The following is a 21457-nucleotide window of genomic DNA, read 5'->3' as shown; positions in this document are numbered from 1 at the left end:
GGGGAAAGTAGGTCACGGCGGCGCCTCGTCACCGGCACGTGCGCCACATCACGCGGCCGCCCCTGCAAGCGGGAGAAGACCGGGCGGCCGCCGGGAGCTGCACCCGCGGCTGCCGCAGGGTGGCGCCACTGTGCCCCCCCCCCCCCCGCTTGACCGGACGCAGCGCCTGCCGTTCCCCAGGGAGTCGGGAGAGGGCGCTGTCCGGCTTCGGCCGAGGCGACCTCCCGGGGGACTCTGCGGGGCTGCACGCCCCCAGACGGAGAGGACCCCGCCCCCGGCTGCAGGACCCCCCAGGGGGCAGGGGGGCTTGTCTCTTGCCTGCCAGCTCCAGCCTTGCCCCACGTGGAGGGGGGGCGCCTTGGCCAGGGAAGGGGGCAGCTGTTTCCTTGCTTTGGACCTCTCGCCACGCCTCCTCCCCCTTCGGGACCTGGCAGTAACCGGGGAGGGGTCAGATCTTGGGTTCCTCTGGTGGGGGGCGGGAGATCTAGGGCAGGAGGCTGCCCGACCCTGGGGAGATGGGGGGGGCGCTCCCGGGGTCCGGCGGTGCCTGCCTGCCTCCCGATTCCCCTGCGCGTGCACGTGTTGGATCAGAGCAGGCGAGCATCGGGAGTGCGCAGGGGGCGGGTGGGGGCCTCATGAGTGGCCAGCCTGGGTTCCGGACAGCTGTTGCCTCCGGAATGATCGGGGGTGGGGAGAACTGGAGCCGAAGAAAAGCCTGGCCGAGAAACCGGTTGTGGGTTGGAGTTGTGGGCATCGGAGCCACGGGGGGGGGGGGGGGCGCGGCTTTGTCGCCTGGGTGGCGGGGAAGGGGCCATGAACCGGAGGCGGGTGGTGGGTGGGGAGGGTTTCCTTGTGAAGAGCCAGCTGCCGCTCCAGATCTCTTCGGGGATCTGCCAAGAGGGCGACAGCCGAACCCAAGGGTTATTTCTGGAGCGGGGGCAAGCTTTGAGGGCCGGAAGAATCGGGGTCCCGGGGAGGCTTCCAATGTTTGGGGTCCTGATTGACTTCATCTCTATCCCTTCCTTTCTTCCGAACCAGGGGGTTTCTGTAATTGTCCTCTCCTTTTTTTATCCTCACAACAACCCTTTGAGGTAGGTTAGGCTGATAAAGTGTGACTAGGTCAAGGCCACCCAGCCAGCTTCCATAGCAGAATGGGGATTTGAACCTGCGTCTTCCCGGTTCTAGCGCGCCATTCTAACCACCAGTCGAGAGTGAGGTCCTGCCTACGGGGTGGTTTTTCTGCTGCCCACACAACCTGCCACTTTGACCCACCTTCTCCCTTTGGAAAGTGCCCAACGTGCGTATATGCTTCTGACATTATTATTCTAAACACGAGTTAAACCTGCCCTCCCCCCATTTCCTCTTGTCCTTGCAGATTCCACTTCTCCTGGGGTAAAATAATATCCTGAGATTGGAGGGGGGGCAGTGGCGCACAGTTCGTGGGGGGGGGGGCACCCGAATTCCCAGTCCTCTTCTGGGCAGACCCTTCCTGGACACCTGCCCAGTGGCATATCTAGGCAAACTGGAGTCCATGGGTGGAGCAGCCTGGCTGCAGCACTCACCCTTCCCAGACGACCCCAGCAGCCCAAGTTCACCAGAGGCAGAGCTCTCCCATCCTCCTGCTCTGCCTCTGGTGGCTTGTGGGCCACTGTCCAGAGTGGGCGGGGCTTAGCCTGAGTGGGCGGGGCTTAGAAATCAGGCGCCTCCACGTGACTAAAAATTTCTGTGCCTTGAGCAACTGCCCACATTGCCCAATGGGCGGTACGCCTCTTCACCTGCCCTAAAGCTCCCACCTTGCAGCCACATGTGGCCCAGCACACAGTGTCTGTCTTGGTTCCACGATGGGCTGCCAGAAGGCAAACAGAGGCACAGGCTTGATCCCATGGGTATTTAGGGCGGAGGATTTGTAGCAGGGTTGGGGGGGGGGGGAGGCAGGTGCTTATGGGGCATGGCTTCCACCAACCTTGTGGGTCACCCTTCAGCCCACCGCCCTCCTTGCGCTGCTCCCTCAGCAGGGAACAAGGCAGAAACTTCTGGCTCCAGTAGGGATGCCAGCCTCCAGGGGGGACCCAAGGATCTCTGGGAATTACAGCTCATCTCCAGACTACAGAGACCAGGTCCCCTGGAGAAAGTGGGTGCTTTGGATTCAATGGTTCTGAGGTCCCTGCCTCATTCAGACTCCATCTCCAGGAGTTTTCCATCCTGCAGATACCAACCTGCCCAGGGGCGGGACTGGCAACCCAAGGCCCCTTCCTGGCACCAGGTAAACCAGGCCACACACACCCTCTTCCAAAGGGGCAACCTTCCTCCATCCCTCCTCCGCACTCTGTGGGTGCATCGGTTCTGCAGAGGCCCAAGTTTTTCCCAGCCTCATAGCCACAGCTCCTAGCCACACAGAGTCTGCAGGGCTGGTCCCCTCCAAAGCAGAACCGGAGGGTGAGATGGTCTTCCCAGGTGACTCTCATGAAGAAGAGGAGGAGGAGTAGTTATATCCCTCCTTTTCTCTCCTTAAGGAGACTCAAAGGGGTTTACAATCTCCTTTCCCTTCCCCCCCCCACAACAAACACCCTGTGAGGTGGGTGGGGCGGAGAGAACTCCGAAGAACTGTGACTAGCCCAAGGTCACCCAGCTGGCATGTGTTGGAGGGCACAAGCTAATCTGGTTCTCCAGATAAGCCTCCACAGTGCAAGTGGCAGAGCAGGGAATCAAACCCGGTTCTCCAGATTACAGTACACCTGCTCTTAACCACTATACCACCCCCCACCCTCAAAAAATATCTAGCTCTGGGGCCAGCCGGCACCTCCTTGAGTTCAATGCCCGGTGGCGCTCGGGCCACTCCCTCCCTCCTCTCGGGCTCTGTGCGAGGCTGCCAAGGGGCGGGGCGGGGCAGGGCAGGTGGGCAGAGAGCGCAGGGAGCGCGGATCTGTGCATCGCTTTTATTTGCTAGGTGAACACAGACGGTACAAACCAGGCGCGCCTCGCTGGAGCCCCGCTCGGGGCGAAGGCTCCGCAGTCCAGCCGGCCGCCTTGGGGTGAGCAGTCCTGCCAAGGGAGAGTCCTGAGAGGTTCGGGGGCTCCCGAGAGAGCTCGCGGCCCGTTCCGTCCCGCGGCCCACAGGCCCGTGTCCCTTTTGCGCCCTGGTCCCGCCCGCCGTCCCTGCCGGCTCCTCTCTCTGCCCAGCCTGGCGCGCAGCGATCCACAGCGTCGGGCCGCGAGGTTCGGCCCCCGTCCCTTGCTCGCGAGGAGCCTTCCCGCCGCGGCTTGCGATCCCCCGGTTGCGGCTGCAGTTCAGGCGCCCCGGGCCCCCCGGCCGGCCCTGGCCCAGGCGGCGCCGCGTTGGTCTCCGCCAGACCGGATCCTCGACGGGCAGCAAAGGAAGCGACGGGGCTGTGGGAGCGCTCGCCCAGGGGGGCGGGCCGGGGCGCTCAGCGGACGATGGCCACGCAGGCCAGGAGCCACGCCAGCAGCCACGCCGCGGAGGCCGTCGAGCCGCCGTTGCCCAGCCCGCCGCCCGCCGCTTGCTGGACGCCGCTGGGGGGCAGGAGGGGCGTCCGCGCGCACTTGCCCTTCTGCTTGGGGCTGCCGGCGGCGGGCATGAGCTCGAAGCCCAGCTTGGCCTCCTGGTCGTGCATCTCTTCGGCCTCCTTGCGGGGCCCCAGCGAGGCCGGCATGGAGGTCCGGTTGCGGCCTTTGGGGCAGTTCTTGCCGGCCTTGCGGGAGCCCGGGCGCGCGCCCTTGCCCTTCTCGGCCGAGGCGTGCAGCGGGGGCAGGTCCCGGGGGGCGGCCCGGTCGGCGGGGGGCAGGCGCGCGCCCTGGATCTGGTGCGGCGCCTCGGCGGCCGCGCAGCCATCAAAGGCGTGGGCCGGCAGCTCCTTGAGTTCGAGGCCCCGGTGGCGCTCGGGCCACTCGCAGACGACGCTGGAACTGGAGCCCCGGAACCGCCGCAGCCACTCCCAGAGCGAGCGCAGCCGGCAGCCGCAGTCCCAGGGGTTCCCGTTGAGGCGCAGGTACTCCAGGGCGCCCAGCGGCGCCAGCGCCTCCCCAGCCAGCTCGGCCAGGCTGTTGTTGAAGAGGAAGAGCAGCGTCAGGCGGCGCAGGTCGTGGAAGGCCCGCCGGTGGACGCTCTGCAGCCGGTTCTGGTGGAGCAGCAGCCGGTCCAGGTTGACCAGGCCACGGAAGGTGTTCTGCTGCAGGCTCCACAGGCGGTTGCCGTGCAGAAACAGGTGGCTCAGGTTGACCAGGTCGGCAAAGAGGTCCTCCTGCAGGAAGCCCAGCTGGTTGTCTTGCAGGTAGAGGTACTGCAGGTTGTGCAGGCCCCGGAAGAGCCGGCTGGGCAGGGAGGCCAGGCCGCACTTGTACAGGTGCAGCGCGTGAAGGCGCGCCAGGCCTTGGAAGGTGTCCGGTGCCAGGTCGCGCAGCTGGCGGTTGTCGCCCAGGTCCAGCTCCTCCAGGTGGTCGAAGCCCTGGAAGGCGCCCGGGTCCACGAAGGTGAGGTTGTTGGAGTAGAGCCACAGCGTCACCAGCGCCGGGCTGAAGTGGCCGCGCAGCAGCACCGAGATGCGGTTGTTCTGCAGGAAGACGCGCTCGCTCTCCTCGGGGATGCCCTCCGGGATGGCCAGCAGGTGGTGAGACTGGCAGCTGACGGTCATGGGCGACGGGTAGCACACGCACGGGCCCGGGCAGCCCCCGCAGCCCTCCAGCGCCAGGCCCAGCAGCAGCAGCAGGAACGCCGGACAACTCCCTGGATGGAGCAGAGAGAGAGAGAGAGCACATCAGTGGGGGCCCTCCACCCAGAAACAGACACGGGGAGGGGGGAGAAGAGGAGTTTGGATTTATACTGCCCCTGCCCTTGAGAGCCAGCATGGTGTAGTGGTTAAGAGCAGGTGCACTCTAATCTGGAGAACCAGGTTTGATTCCCCACTCTGCCACTTGAACTGTGGAGGCTTATCTGGGGAACCAGATTAGTTTGTGCACTCCAACGCATAGGTGTCAAACTCACAGCCCTCCAGATGTTATGGACTACAGTTCCCAACATCCCCTGCCAGTGTGATGCTGGCAGAGGATGATGGGAACTGTAGTCCATAACATCTGGAAAGCCACGAGCTTGACATCTGTGCTCCAACGCATGCCAGCTGGGTGACCTTGGGCTAGTCACAGTTCTTCGGAGCTCTCTCAGCCCCACCCACCTCCCAGGGTGTTTGGTGCGGGGGGGGGGGGGAAGGGAAAGGAGATTGTAAACCCCTTTGAGTCTCCTTGCAGGACAGAAAGGGGGGATATAAATCCCAACTCTTCTCCTCAAACTCTTCCCTTGTCTCAACCATAATGCCTCTCCAAGCAGCTTCCATAGGCCTTCCCTTCGTCTCCCCACAAGCAGAGGAAGGTGGGGCTGCGAGAGTTTGGAGAGAACTGTGACCAGCCCAAGGTTACCCAGCAGGCTTCATGTAAAGGAAAGTTAGGTTGAAAAAGTGTTACTGGCCCAAGATCCCCTAGGGATCTTCCAGTGAGGGATTTGAACCTTGGTCTCCCAGCTACTAATCTCACACTCTAACCACTACACCACACTGCCTCCTTATATGTGTGTTTACTTCACTTATACACCTGCCTTTTTTGTACCCTCACAACAACCCCCTGAGGCAGAAGAAGAAGGGGTTGGATCTCTATACTCTGCTTTTCTCAGCCCTAAGGAGTGCCAAAGTGGGTTGCAAACTCCTTCCCTTCCACTCCCCACAACAGGCACCTTGCAAGGCAGGTGGGGCTGAGAGAGTTCAGAGAGAACTGGTACTGTCCCAAGGTCGCCCAGCAGGCTTCAAGTGGGAGGAGCCGGGAATCGAACCCTGTTCTCCATCTGAGAGTCCCCGGCTCCTCCCCATTACACCAGATCAGACTGAGAGCGTGTTGTTGGCCAAGGTCCTGCAGGGAGCTTCCAGGGGCAGAGTGGGGGATTCGAACCTTTCTCTCCCAGAGCTTAGTTCCCTGCTGGGCCGCAGGACCCCAGGCCGGTCCTCCTGGGGGAGAGGTTTTGGCCGCCCTCGACGGCGCCAGGGGGCGGCGCTGGACTGTGGCGCTCTCTCGACGCCGCCTCCGCCGCCTGCTTGCCCGGCGGGACCTCTGGCCTGCCCGCCTGCCTGGGCTCCTCCCTCCGTCGTCAAAGCACCGGGCCGGAGGCAGCACGGCTCTCCCAGGCGGCCCGGCCGGGCCCTCGGGGGCTCGGCCGCTTTGTTTACTGCAAAGCCCGGCTGCCTCCCGCCGGGCGCCGGCGATGCGCGCCGAGCAGCTGGTGCAGCCGCCCAGACCTCCCCCCCCCCCACACCTTCCCGCAGCCCCGACGGGGCGGCCCAAAGCGGGGAGCCTCCTTGTGAGCCGGCAGCTGTCGCCAAGGCGCCTCTGCAAACCACCGGTGGAAGCTGCCAGCCCTTGCTTCGCCCCCGTGGTTCTGCAATAGGATGATCCAGAGCCCGGCTTGCCTCTAGGCTGGGCAAGCCGGGGCTGAGGAGCGTTTGGTGCTCCCAGTCACCAGACTGGGGACTGGTCAGCGATCTGCCAGCCCCTCTCTCGCCCTATTTGCTGGGGGGAAACGGCAGAGCCCGCCCCCTCCCACAGGACTGGGATTCTCCCTCCCCAAGAGAAAGCTGATGGCTGAGATTGACTAGGAAATCCCCATCCCAGCTCCTTAGGGGACTTGTGAAGATGGAGAGCTGAGCTAAGAGACAACCTTACCTAATGGCTGGAGCCTCCAGCTAGGATCTGGCAGGCCCGGGTTCCAAGCCCCACTCTGCCGTTAGTGACCTTGGGCTTGCCACTCTCATCCTAACCTACCCCACAGGGTTTCTCTGAGGGTAAAATGGAGGAGAGAAGAACGTTGCAAGCTTCTTTGGACCCCCATTGGCGAGAAAGGCCAGGTAGAAGTGAAGTAAAACACACAAATAAGTGTGTGAGTAAAAATAGTAGCTTGAGTGTCAGTCTCGTGTCTGAGAGACCCAGGTTCGAATCTCCACTGGTGCCACGGAAGCTTGCTGGGCTGTGGCGTAGTGCCAAGGGGACCAGGGGTGTGTATGATGCACTGGGCACACGTCAGTGCGGGGGCATTCCAGTGTGGGGCGTGGCAGGGGCGCAGGGCACACACATGCCCCGGGCTCAGTTCTCTCTCGCTCCGGCCCTGTTGCTGGGTAACCTTGGGCCAGTCAAAACTCTCTCAGCCTGATCTACCCCTTGGTGTGGGGGAGAGGAGAATGACGCAAGTCCCTTTGAGGAGAATGGCCGGGTATAAATCTATTACTATCGTTATTAATGATAATAACGATGATGATGATACACTGGGTGCCATACCAAAAAAAAAACACTTGGGCAGCGTTTGAATCATCTACATAAGCAAAACAATTCTCCATCTGTCAATTACAAAAGGCCACATTGCTTGGATCCGCGCGTATACTATGCCGATAATCACGACATCCTAGGTTTTTGGAAGAACCCGGGGTATAAAGACCAACACCAGCTGAAAATCTGGTGACTGTGATTTTATATAAGAACAATAATAACAGCAATAATAATCAGTCCCCTAAATCAGTAAGCGGAGGAATGCCGAATAAACAGCCCTCCCCAAATTGTCTGTGAACTCACAGGGGGAGGGGAAAGGGGGTGCTTTCTCCAGAATAACAGGAAGAATTTTGGTGCAGCCACGAAAGTTCAGTTGTTAAAGGAGGACACATTCCTATGCGCAGTTACTAAATTAGAAGTGAGCCCCACCGGACTGATGCGCCTGCGTGGTTAAATTAGGAAAGTTTCTTTCCTGCAAGGAATTATCAGTCGTGTTTTCTAGATCATAGATGAAAGGGCTTCCTCAGAGGCTTAGCGAGGGCAGCAGGCCAGGCCGTGTAGCAGCATGGCAGCTTCCAAGTCACTCTGTGCCAGAAGCTGGAAGCAATCAAACATGTTCAAAGAAAACCAGAGATGTGACTCCAGCCAGCTGCTACCCGCTCAGTAGCTGCTGCTGCTCCTTCACAATGGCTTCCATGCAAAAGCTGCCCGTGCAAGCGAGAAGAAATTGGCATTAGCGGAGCAGTGCCCTGGTGTTCTTCTGGGTCCCCAGATTTTCTCCATCTCTCTCCAGAAAGTTCACTCTTGCAAGGGGCCCATGTTATCTATCCTCACTGTTTTGACATATAGGCACCAATTCTACATAACCTCCTGGCATTTGTGCGGTTCTGGCTGTAGTATGTAGAGGCTTTTTGGGGTGTGGTGACAGGAAGTCATATCATTTGGGTCTAAGTGTCAATGCCAAATACTCCCTATTCATCTCAGCTTCCCTGCTTGCATCCAGCAAAGATCTCATTGAAGCCATGGAGGTGATCCAGAACACTCTTGAGCGGTGCCTGGTGAAGGAATATAGGTGGAGCTGAGGTGAAGTGGTGGTGCGGGGGCGACCTGTTCTCCTCCTTGCCTCTTTCAAATGGTGGCATCAGCCGGATCAATGGGACTCTGTCAGATCCCTTTCACACAATCACAGTGCTTGGGACTGTTCCAAACAGCTTTGTGCTCACCATCACTGCAACAACCCTGCAGTGTAGACCACTTTTCTTTCTAACTAGTACTTTCTAACTAGTACTTTCTAACTAGTACTTTCTAACTAGCACTTATCCTCCATTTCTTCATATGAGCTCCGAGTGGTTGTCCTTTCCATTTCACCCTCCCAACGACCTTGTATGGCAAGTTAGCCCAAGAAGAAAGGGTTACGGGCCCAGGTTCATCCCAGTTTCCTGCCAGAACTGGGACGAACTTGGGACACCCAAGCTAGAACCTGATACTCTAATTACTAGCTCCCACTGTCTCTTCCCGATTTGTAAGACTGGGGGTAGCACTGAGAGGGAATGTTTTCCTGACAATCGAGACCTAGGATGCGGTTCCGATTGGGCTTACATTCCACTGCCAGTCTTGGCAACTTTATCCTTTCCCTGTTTCTGCTAAGCCCAAGAGGATCCGTGGACAGCCTGGTGCCAATAATAGAAGCTGCAGCAGGTGACAAAGAGTCCAGTTGCCCGGGCCAGACTCTGCCTTGCTGTTCTTGACCAAACCTAGAAGCTTGCCCTTGGTTCTGGCAGTGATGGAGGGGTCAACAGCAATCCTGCAATTCCCCCTGCCCCGCCACTGTGTCTCAGCCTGCTGCCAGAAGTCTGGGGGGGGTTGAGGGGAACATTTTCAAGGTCATATGGAAGTTCCCCTCTTCCAGCTTGCCACTTATTGCAGTTTTAAAGCCAGCCATAAATTTTGTACTGTAATAATAAGAAAAATCAATAGCGCCGACCAAAACTCCAGCTTTATCTTTCATTGCAGCTGGGCCTGGAACCTCCCCACGGGGCTTTGCGTCTGAGCCAGACAAATGAACAAGAGGGGGCGGGCAGCGGCCCTCCATGCCAGGTGTTTGGCCGCGAGTGGGGGTGGGGTTAATTATTGTCCTATTACTCTTGTTCGAAATGAAACTCTGGACAGGGTTCCCCTGATGGGCGGCTTCGCCCGAGCTCAGGCTCCAAACAAAGGAGTGCTTCATTGTCCGCTCCACACCTAGACCGGCCTTGGGACGCCTTCCTGCTCCTGTGGACAGAACAGCCCTGCGTGTCTTAGGAGACAGCTCAGCTGGGTGGGTTTTTTTTTCTGTTTTGTGCGCAGAACTGGGCCCCAGCGGGGGCTGCTTCGGATAAGGGACTCAAGTAGCCGGGGCGACTTGAAAGCCCTTTCTGTGCCTAAGACCACAGACGCATAGCCAGGGCAGATAACGGTGAGCTAGCTGGGCCAGTGGTCTGAACTGGGATAAAACAGCTTCTGATGTCCGTATATGTGCGAGGTTGTTCCAGGTCCAGAGACATTTGGCTCGGGTCTGGGCCTGATGAGCCAGGAAGAGGCAGCCGGCAGCATTTTTCTTTGGCAGGGAAAGATAACCTTGCCTTCTGCATCTTAAGGGGTACTGAATCTCATCTCTACAAAGGACAGACATCAGGAGTGGCGTATATGCCTAGGGATGGGGGGGTGCCCTCTGTCCCCGGGCACCACTAATTTGGTCATGTGAGGGGTGCAAAATCAGCCCCCCACGTGACCAGGAAGACAGCAAGGACTTCCTGCTGCCTTGTCATCTTCAGGTGCCCTCGGCCCCAAGCCCCGCCCCCGTGCTTTTACAAAAGCAAAGAAGCCGAGGACAGAGCCTTTCATTTGCTTCTGCTCCCCCCAGAGGGAGAGAGCTGGCTGCCGGCTGGGAGGGGGCGGGGCTCAAGGGGCCCACCCCCCTTGGCCCTGCCCCCTGACGTAGTGGGGGGGCACCCAGAGAACACCTGTCTCTGAGAGTCAGCATCTGAACTTCTGCCTGAAACTGCAGCATGCCGACCCAGGTGAGCACTGGGTCGGGTGCTTGGAGAGTCTCTGCAAAATCTGTAGCTGCTCCACTCCCGAGCTCGTTGCCCTTGCTCTGCCACACTACAGTGCTCTTATCCAGATCTCTGCCCATCTGGGTCCCACCCCCTTGGTCTTGCCAGCTCCAGCCAGACCTCCCTGTCCCCATATTCAGCTAGTGGGGCTGCCACTCATGCCTCTTTTCCTACGGAGCCTCTTTGGGATGCGCTGGGGTGATTGTAGAAAGTCCGTGTAAAGAATAAGCCAGAGACAGTATGGATATTGCAAGAAAAAAAATACTCTGCCTAGCTGAAAAAAACAGCATTAAAATATAACCTTTGATAGAAATAATTAAAAGTACTATATCAAAGAGCCAGCGTGGTGTAGTGGTTAAGAGCAGGTGGATTCTAATCTGGAGAACCGGTTTTGACTTCCCACTCCTCCACCTGAGTGGCAGAGGCTTATCTGGTGAACCAAATGTGTTTCTGCACTCCTACATCCCTGCTTGGTGACCTTGGGCTAGTCACAGTTCTCTCAGAACTCTCTAAGCCCCACCTACCTCACAAGGGAAAGGAGCTTGTAGGCCACATTGAGTCTCCTTATAGGGGGGAAAGATCGGATACAAATCCAAACTACTCCTCCTCTTCATAAGAACATAAGAACTAGCCTGCTGGATCAGACCAGAGTCCATCTAGTCCAGCACTCTGCTACTCGCAGTGGCCCACCAGGTGCCTTTGGGAGCTCACATGCAGGATGTGAAAGCAATGGCCTTCTGCTGCTGCTGCTCCTGAGCACCTGGTCTGCTAAGGCATTTGCAATCTGAGATCAAGGCGGATCAAGATTGGTAGCCATAGATCGACTTCTCCTCCATAAATCTGTCCAAGCCCTTTTTAAAGCTATCCAGGTTAATGGCCATCACCACCTCCTGTGGCAGGATATTCCAAACACCAATCACATGTTGTGTGAAGAAGTGTTTCCTTTTATTAGTCCTAATTCTTCCCCCCCAGCATTTTCAATGAATGCCCCCTGGTTCTAGTATTGTGAGAAAGAGAGAAAAATTCTCTGTCAACATTTTCTACCCCATGCATAATTTTATAGACTTCAATCATATCCCCCCCTCAGACGTCTCCTCTCCAAACTAAAGAGCCCCAAACGCTGCAGCCTCTCCTCATAAGGAAGGTGCTGCAATCCCTCAATCATCCTCTTCTTCTTCCTCTTCTTCCTCTTCTTCTTCCTCTTCTTCTTCTTCTTCTTCTTCTTCTAGGGATGTTGTTTATACAGAGACTTATTATCTTTCGTGTATATTCTGGGATCCCTTTTCTGTCTGTTATACGTTATTAACGTATTGTATTATTTTCTATTGTTGATATTTGGGCTTTTTGGTATAGTACTTTTAATCATTAGTGGTTGTAGAAAGTCCCAGAGGCGTGCATGCTGCGGACACCTCTCCCCAGGATGGTGTTACGGGGTGAGAAAGCCCTCGCTTACTGCTATGGCAGCAGTGCTGAATTTCAGTCCTAGGCATTGCTGTAAAACACAAGGATCAGGTCTTCTGGGCTAGCTGGCCTAAGGTTTTCTTTGTGCTTTTTTCTTTCCGCCATCGAGCTGACTTAAGTCAACCCTGTAGGGTTTTCAAGGCAAGGGGTGTTCAGAGGTGGTTTGTCAGCACCTGCCTCGTGGCCCTGGGATTCCTTGGAGGTCTCTCATCAAAATATTTGCCAGGGTCGAGACTGAGAGTGTGGGCTGGCCCAAAGTCACACAGTAAGTTTCCATGGCCGAGTGGAGTTATCCAGATCCCAGTCTGACAGCTTAAATACTATTTGTTTGGTCTAAGCTGGCCTGAAGGAGCAGCAGTGGCGTAGTGGTTAAGAGCAGGTGTACTCTAATCTGGAGGAACTGGGTTTGATTCCCTGCTCTGCCGCCTGAGCTGTGGAGGCTTAGCTGGGGAATTCAGATTAGCCTGTGCACTCCCACATATGCCAGCTGGGTGACCTTGGGCTAGTCACAGTTCTTCGGAGCTCTCAGCCCCACCTACCTCACATGGTGTTTGTTGTGAGGGAGGAAAGGTAAGGAGTTTGTAAGCCCCTTTGAGTCTCCTTACAGGAGAGAAAGGGGGCATATAAATCCTTCTTCTTAGAAGATAAGCAGAGTTGGCCCTAGTTAGTACTTGCGTGGGAGACGACCAAGGGAGTCTAGGATTGCTAGGTGGAGTCAAGCAATGGAAATCATTTCGGAACATCTCTCACCTTGAAAGCCCTTTGGGGTTGCCTTCAGTCGGTTGTGACTTGATGGCCCTTTCCACCACCACAAGAATCAGGAGGTCCAATGCTGATCTTACCAGAAAGATTAATAAAGGATCACCATTTCTGTTTGCTTTGAGATGCTGCAGTCCAGCGCAGTGGCGTATTTGCCCAGGGACAGGGGTAACCTCTGTCCCCGGGCACCACTGATCTGGTTCTGTGGAGGGGCACAAAATTGGGGCCCCCCACGTGACCAGGAAGATGGCAAGGCAGCAGGAAGTCCGGCTGCCTTGTCGCCATCTGGTGCCCTCGGCCCCACCCATGTCATCATCGACATGGGCAGAGCCAAGGAAGGCGTAGCGGCGGGCGCCATTTTCCCCAGTCCGCCTCTGGTCCAGTGGTGCCTTCCACACCCATCAGAGCCCCAACCTGGTATGAGAGGGGGGCTTGCTGGGCTTCCTTGAAGAGGGCAGCTGACCTTCTTTCGCCTCAGCTCCCCTCACCACTCTCCCGACCACCAACCACTGCAGATTCTGCAGGGGCATCGAATACCAACAAAATGGTGACCAGAACTGCCATTACTTCCTCACGCACCCATGGGATGGGGACCAGTTGCTCCTGGAGCATTCAGATGAAAAACAACCACCCTCATATCTAATTCTCAGAAACCAAGGATGTGCTGAGAGCCAGCATGGTGTAGTGGTTAAGAGCAGGTGGATTCTAACCTGGAGAACCGGGTTTGATTCCCCACTCCTCCACCTGAGTGGCAGAGTGGTGAACCAGATGTGTTTCCACACTCCTACATTCCTGCTGGGTGACCTTGGGCTAGTCACAGTTCTTTGGAACTCTCTCAGTCCCACCTGCCTCACAAGGTGTCTGTTGTGGAGAGAGGAAGGGAAAGGAGCTTGTAAGCCCCCTTTGAGTCTCCTTACCGCAGAGAAAGGTGGGGTATAAATCCAAACTCTTCTTCTTCTTCATGGGGCAGAGGGACTGAGAGCGGGCTCTTCACTTCCCTGCATCCACCCCAGCTTCCACCAGAGTTATCTGCCTTGGGTAGCTGCTGGTGGATCTATTTGCAACGGTTGAAAACAAGCTGGAGTGACTGCACATCCCAGCATGGGCACCATAGTAACAAAGACTCCCCAGGCCCCAGGGTGGCAGAACACCTCCTTCCCACTGTAGCTTCTCCTGCTGGCTCTTTGAAGTACCGGGGTGCAGAAATCATGTTGGCACAGACACTGGGTGGGGGGGAAGAGAGAAAGATGCAGCCAGAAGGCGGTTGGCACCCTGCAGGACGGACTTTACCCCTCGCATGACAGGAGGAGGAGGAGGAGGAGGAGGAGGAGGAGGAGGAGGAGGAGGAGGAGGAGGAGGAGGAAGAAGAAGAAGAAGAAGAAGAAGAAGAAGAAGACGAAGAAGAAGAAGAAGAAGAAGAAGAAGAAGAAGAAGAAGAAGAAGAAGAAGAAGAAGAAGAAGAGGAGGAGGAGGAGGAGGAGGAGGAGGAGGAGGAGGAGGAGGAGGAGGAGGAGGAGGAGGAGGAGGAGGAGGAGAAGAGTTGGATTTATATCCCCCTTTCTCTCCTGTAAGGAGACTCAAAGGGGCTTACAAACTCCTTTCCCTTCCCCCTTCACAACAAACACCCTGTGAGGTAGGTGGGGCTGAGAGAGCCCCAAAGAACTGTGACTAGCCCAAGGTCACCCAGCTGGCAAGTGTTGGAGTGCACAAGCTAATTTAGTTCACCCTTCACAGCTCAAGTGGCAGAGCGGGGAATCAAACCCAGTTCTCCAGATTAGAGCGCACCTGCTCTTAACCACTACACCATGCCGAAGGATACAGAATGTCCTCCAAGATTCCCCCCCCCCCTCTATCCCAATATCGGTTGCCTGCAGGGCTCACCCTATCCTACCTGGCCTGCTGGTGGGTCCAGGTTTGGCCTGTATCTCAGCCATGCTCAAAGACACACACACCCCCATGACTTTCTGACTCCTGCTGCTCAGTTTACAGCAGTTAAAAGCAAACTGAAAAGTGCTGAAAAGAAAACAAATGAAGGGAATTCTGGCAGAGGGTGAAAGGAAAGGCTCGGCCTATTAAAAGCCAAAGGGCTGCATAGTCCAGGCCAGGCTGCTGAAATGCTCCACAGGCAAGACTTTCATCCCACCTGATGCTGGCAGAGGGGGGTCCCAGACGGTCTGGCTTGCAAGGAAGAATGAAAGAACAGCAACCCTTTCCGCACATGCAGAATAATGCACTTTCAGTCCACTTTCACAATTGTTTGCAAGTGGATTTGGCTGTTCTGCACAACTGCAAAGTGCACTGAAAGTGGATTGAAAGTGCATTGTTCTGCATGCGCGGAAGGAGCCTAGGTTAGTCAAGAGAAGAAGAAGAAGAAGAGTTTGGATTTATATCCCCCCTTTCTCTCCTGCAGGAGACTCAAAGGGGCTTACAATCTCCTTGCCCTTCCCCCCTCACAACAAACACCCTGTGAGGTAGGTGGGGCTGAGAGAGCTCCGAGAAGCTGTGACTAGCCCAAGGTCACCCAGCTGGCATGCGTGGGAGTGCACAGGCTAATCTGAATTCCCCAGATAAGCCTCCACAGCTCAGGCGGCAGAGCAGGGAATCAAACCCGGTTCCTCCAGATTAGATACATGCGCTCTTAACCTCCTACGCCACTGCTGCCGTGGTTTGGGCGGCTCTTCCATTTGGGAATTGTTGGCTTGCTTTTCGGTTGCTCCTGTTTCCCAGCTCCATTTCCAGCTCAGCCACCGTCAGTTCTTGGCTGGATTGAAACAGGCGCTGGACTCAGCAGGGTGTGTGTACGGCAGAGTTGCTACTAAGCACCCTTGCAGCTGAGCGCATGACGCATGTCTATACAATCACATGCCAGTGGGGATTGTATTTATAACCTGGGGACCCCTGCTTTGACGGGTTTTTTTTTTTAAAAAGGCAATATGACTGTGAATCATGCGACCAATGTAGGTCACCATCTTGCCAGTCATTTATGCCAGCTCCACGAAGTCTGTGCTCAAGTCCCGTGTCCGGCCGGAGACACATCTGGTAGCCCAAAATACATCCCTCTGCCCCCCACTTACTGTCCTGTCTATAAAATGATGATATTGGTAACTGATTTCATATAATAAATGCAGAACAAATTCCAAAGTGACACCAATTTTGGACCATTACCTCAAAACTTGCCAAGATATTTGGAGTGCCTTAAACTAACCGCTCCCGAAGTATCACAGCATAAACATTTGAAGCTAGTGCTCACCTTGCCAGGTGAACAAGTCCAGAAAGTGGTTGTAGGAATGGCGTAGGAGGTTAAGAGCTCGTGTATCTAATCTGGAGGAACCGGGTTTGATTCCCAGTTCTGCCGCCTGAGCTGTGGAGGCTTATCTGGGAAATTCAGATTAGCCTGTGCACTCCCACACACGCCAGCTGGGTGACCTTGGGCTAGTCACAGCTTCTCGGAGCTCTCTCAGCCCCACCTACCTCACAGGGTGTTTGTTGTGAGGGAGGAAGGGCAAGGAGATTGTAAGCTCCTTTGAGTCTCCTCAAAGGAGAGAAAGGGGGGATATAAATCCAAACTCTTGTTGTTGTTGTTGTTGTTGTGGGTTTTCTGGGCTGTTTGGCTGTGGTCTGGTAGATCTTGTTCCTAACTTTTCACCTGCATCTGTGGCCAGCATTTTCAGAGGTGTATCACAGAGAGAAGTGTTACACACAGTGTCCTTCTCACTGGACACAATACACTTCTCTCTGTGATACACCTCTGAAGATGCCGGCTACAGATGCAGGAACAAGAGCTACCAGACCACGGCCACACAGCCCCGAAAACCCACAACAACCAGTTGAATCTGGCCATGAAAGCCTTCAACAAGTCCAGAAAGATTCCAAAAGACCGTGCCTGAAGCCAAAAGTATGAGACTTTGACCCAAGCAGATCCTACCACTGTCTTGTAGGACTCTTTGCTGGTTTGTCAGCAATGAACTTCAACCAGTTTGTGCATTAAACAGAACTATTTTGGAAAGCAGCCAAGGGGACCTCCCAAATCCCCACCTGCCCCTTTCCTGAAGAGGCTGCAGCAGGGGTGTACATGCCAGAGGGACATGAGGGGGTCACATGTCCCTGGGCACCACCCATTTGATCATGTGGGGGATGCAAAATCACACCCCCACATGATCAAGCCATGGTCCGGGGCCGGGAGCCTGCATGTCCCTCTGGCAGGTACAGACGCCACTGCCGGCAGCAGCCAGCGCCAGGTTGCGGCAAGTCCCTCAAGGGAGGGAGGCATGGCCTCTGATGGAGGTGGGGCAGTGGCAGCAGCTGGCACCGGGTCGGGTCAGGAGCCTGCTGCGGGCCCGCCAGGCGCCCCTTTACAGGCCCACGGCAGGCTCCAGCCAGCTACTGCTGCCTCCCGGCCCCCCATAGTGATGTGGGGGGCACAAAGAGCATGCAGGGGGTTTCCCGGGTGCCATGGATTGCTGGTACACCTCTGGGCTGGAGGCTCAGGTCTGCCTCCCGTCTCTCCTGCCCCATCTCCGCCTGCGAGTGGCTCCTCTCCGCACGCAGAGCTGCTGCCATCATTTCTTAGAATAACCTTTCAGCTTTCATTTAGAGCCTCTCTCTTCCCACTGAGCAGCCTCGTCCGTGAACACGTTACTAATTGCAACTTTTAATATGCCGGATGGAAAGTCCATGAGATCAAAGCAAGCAACTGCCACAAGGAAGACCATCATGAAAAGATGATTCCTCGAGGAGGGGGAGGGGGAAGGGGATGTGGCAACCCGTGTCAAAAGAAGAAACAGCACGTCCACGTCAGGATGGCTGTTCACCTGTAGAGGAGCAGGAGGTGATGCGTTGTGATCCCAGGGTCAGGTCCACAGCATGTCTTCGCCACCTCCAAAAACCTAATGAGAGAGGGACACCATGTCTGGAGAAGCGAAGGTTAAGGGGGTCATGATAGCCATGTTTAAATATTTGAAGGGGTGCCATGTCGAGGAGGGAGCAAGCTTGTTTTCTGCTTCCTCAGAGACTAGGACACGGAGTCATGGATTCCAGATGCAGGAAAAGAGATGCCACCTAAACATTAGGAAGAACTTCCTGACCATCAGAGCTGTTGAAAGTGGAATGCACTGCCTTGGAGAGTGGTGGACTCTCTTTCTTTGGAGGTTTTTTAAACAGAGGCTGAACATATGTCAGGAATGTTTTGATTGTGTGTTCCTGCATGGCAGGGAGTTGAACTTGATGGCCCTTGGGGTCTCCTCCAACTCTATGATTCTAAGATTCTATGGCCCAATAGATGCGGCAGAGCTGAATCTAGGCAGTGCAGTCTCCTAAATGGGCCCTAAGAGGGGACTTAGTGAAGAGCCAATGGCAAGAGGTCTTGTTCCCAAAATAAGATGCTAAATCATGTTATTTTATTTGTTTGTCAGCAGCTTTCAGTCCCTTGAGGGGAGAAAAGTGGGATATAAAGATCAAAATGAATAAGTCATGCAAGGAACCTAGTATTGTGCTCTGTCCAAGGTGCTGGTGGGTAATTGACAGCATTTGAAGAAGAAGGAGGAAGAGGAGGAGGAGGAGGAGGAGGAGTTTGGATTTATACCCCACCTTTCTCTCCTGTTAGGAGACTCAAGGTGGCTTACAAGCTCCTTTCCCTTCCTCTCCCCACAACAGACACCTTGTGAGGCAGGTGGGGCTAAGAGAACTGTGACTAGCCCAAGGCCACCCAGCAGGAATGTAGGAGTGTGGAAACACACCTGGTTCCAGATAAGCATCTGCCACGCAGGTGGAGGAGTGAGGAATCAAACCCAGTTCTCCAGATTGGAATCCACCAGCCCATACCCACAACACCACCCTGGCACCCTGCAGCAGGAACACACAATCAAAGCACTCCTGTCACATGGCCATCCAGCCTCTCTTTAAAAACCTCCAAAGGAGGAGACTCCACTACACTCCGAGGCAGTGCATTCCACTGTCGAACAGCCCTTACTATCAGGAATTTTTCCCCGATGTTTCAGTGGAATCTCTTTTCCTTCACCTTGAACCCATCACGCCTGGTCCTAGTCTCTGGAGCAGCAGAAAACAATCCTGCTCTTTCACCAACATGACACGAGTCCACCACTCTTGGCCACTAGTCCACACTGGCTCTCATAGAATGGGCATAGGTTGGAAGCAACAGTATTTCACACACATTTGTCCTAGATGGGATTCACCAGGAACCCAGATGGGGCGCAAAGATCCCCCGCCCTGCCTTTGCTGGCCTGGCCCTTAACAGCTGCAGCGCTGATTCCTTTGAGAATTTATAAGCCACTTCCTAAATCCCCAACAGCCCCCTTTGTTTGACTGCTTGTGGCCTGGCTATTCACGCTCCCGCTGCCAAGCGAGAGACCTGCTAGCGGGGGGTGGGGGGTGGAATCTGCTACAGATTCAATTACAGGAGAGTGTTTGGGCCCCGACAGCTCCACTCAGCGTGGTCCCAACCCACAGTAGCGCCTCCGTGCAGCCGGGCGGGGAGGCCCATTACAGGCCTATAATCCAATCACGAAGCTTTGCCGGGCGAGTGCTGCAGGGGAGCTGGCTCCACTGATCGCGTTGCCCTGCCCAGACTGACTTAATGGAGTCGAGCGCCAGAGTGAGATACCATTGCCCTGGAGAGCAGCCCCCTCCCTCCCCTGGAAAGAGGTGACAGAGGAATGATGGACAGACCTGGCCGGCAGGGTTAATGGTACCTGCCTCCAGGGGGGCTGAAGACCTCCTGGAATGAGAGCTGATTTCTAGATAACAACAATCAGTTGTGTGTATTGTCGAATCAACGGGCTGTTGTGGATTTTTCAGGGCCTGGACATTTGGGGAGCTCAGGTCCAGAGAGAGCCTGAAGTGGGGTACAATGAAGTGGGGTACAATGACAAATAGCCTCCCCCCCCCCCAAACAGTTTCTCCAGGGAAACGGAGCCAGCGTGGTGCAGTTAAGAGCAGGTGCACTCTAATCTGGAGAACCAGGTTTGATTCCTTGCTCTGCCGCTTGAGCTGTGGAGGCTTATCTGGGGAACCAGATTAGCTTGTGCACTCCAACACATGCCAGCTGGGGGACCTTGGGCTAGTCACAGTTCTTTGGAGCTCTCTCAGCCCCACCTGGCAAGGTGAGCACTAGCTTCAAATGCCTCACAGGTAGGCCCCTTTGAGTCTCCTTACAGGAGAAAAAGGGGAGATATAAATCCAATTCTTCTTCTGTAGCATGAAGATCGGTTATAATTATAGGACCGTGGTGGCGAACCTTTGGCACTCCAGATGTTATGGACTACAATTCCCATCAGCCCCTGCCAGCACGGCCAATTGGCCATGTTGGCAGGGGCTGATGGGAATTGTACCCCCCCCCCCCCCCACCCCCCCCCCCCCCCACCCCCCCCCCCCCCCACCCCCCCCCCCCCCCACCCCCCCCCCCCCCCACCCCCCCCCCCCCCCACCCCCCCCCCCCCCCACCCCCCCCCCCCCCCACCCCCCCCCCCCCCCACCCCCCCCCCCCCCCACCCCCCCCCCCCCCCACCCCCCCCCCCCCCCACCCCCCCCCCCCCCCACCCCCCCCCCCCCCCACCCCCCCCCCCCCCCACCCCCCCCCCCCCCCACCCCCCCCCCCCCCCACCCCCCCCCCCCCCCACCCCCCCCCCCCCCCACCCCCCCCCCCCCCCACCCCCCCCCCCCCCCACCCCCCCCCCCCCCCACCCCCCCCCCCCCCCACCCCCCCCCCCCCCCACCCCCCCCCCCCCCCACCCCCCCCCCCCCCCACCCCCCCCCCCCCCCACCCCCCCCCCCCCCCACCCCCCCCCCCCCCCACCCCCCCCCCCCCCCACCCCCCCCCCCCCCCACCCCCCCCCCCCCCCACCCCCCCCCCCCCCCACCCCCCCCCCCCCCCACCCCCCCCCCCCCCCACCCCCCCCCCCCCCCACCCCCCCCCCCCCCCACCCCCCCCCCCCCCCACCCCCCCCCCCCCCCACCCCCCCCCCCCCCCACCCCCCCCCCCCCCCACCCCCCCCCCCCCCCACCCCCCCCCCCCCCCACCCCCCCCCCCCCCCACCCCCCCCCCCCCCCACCCCCCCCCCCCCCCACCCCCCCCCCCCCCCACCCCCCCCCCCCCCCACCCCCCCCCCCCCCCACCCCCCCCCCCCCCCACCCCCCCCCCCCCCCACCCCCCCCCCCCCCCACCCCCCCCCCCCCCCACCCCCCCCCCCCCCCACCCCCCCCCCCCCCCACCCCCCCCCCCCCCCACCCCCCCCCCCCCCCACCCCCCCCCCCCCCCACCCCCCCCCCCCCCCACCCCCCCCCCCCCCCACCCCCCCCCCCCCCCACCCCCCCCCCCCCCCACCCCCCCCCCCCCCCACCCCCCCCCCCCCCCACCCCCCCCCCCCCCCACCCCCCCCCCCCCCCACCCCCCCCCCCCCCCACCCCCCCCCCCCCCCACCCCCCCCCCCCCCCACCCCCCCCCCCCCCCACCCCCCCCCCCCCCCACCCCCCCCCCCCCCCACCCCCCCCCCCCCCCACCCCCCCCCCCCCCCACCCCCCCCCCCCCCCACCCCCCCCCCCCCCCACCCCCCCCCCCCCCCACCCCCCCCCCCCCCCACCCCCCCCCCCCCCCACCCCCCCCCCCCCCCACCCCCCCCCCCCCCCACCCCCCCCCCCCCCCACCCCCCCCCCCCCCCACCCCCCCCCCCCCCCACCCCCCCCCCCCCCCACCCCCCCCCCCCCCCACCCCCCCCCCCCCCCACCCCCCCCCCCCCCCACCCCCCCCCCCCCCCACCCCCCCCCCCCCCCACCCCCCCCCCCCCCCACCCCCCCCCCCCCCCACCCCCCCCCCC

The 21457-nt window shown here is 58.4% G+C and overlaps 1 protein-coding gene across 1 annotated transcript in view; it reads right to left on the bottom strand.

The window, feature by feature from the left end:
* Positions 1-2922: 2922 nt before the first annotated feature.
* RTN4RL1 (reticulon 4 receptor like 1) overlaps positions 2923-21457 on the bottom strand; it is a 49285-nt gene continuing 30750 nt past the window's right edge. Inside the window, exon 2 of the mRNA XM_048518450.1 lies at positions 2923-4741. Within this exon, the coding sequence (XP_048374407.1) occupies positions 3426-4741 (1316 nt within the window). The 3' untranslated portion in view covers positions 2923-3425. The remainder of the gene's footprint in view (positions 4742-21457) is intronic.

Source organism: Sphaerodactylus townsendi, linkage group LG16 (assembly GCF_021028975.2).
Source record: "Sphaerodactylus townsendi isolate TG3544 linkage group LG16, MPM_Stown_v2.3, whole genome shotgun sequence".
NCBI lineage: Eukaryota > Metazoa > Chordata > Lepidosauria > Squamata > Sphaerodactylidae > Sphaerodactylus > Sphaerodactylus townsendi.
The sequence above is the reverse complement of the archived record's forward strand: the minus strand, read 5'-3'. Positions and strand labels throughout refer to the sequence as shown.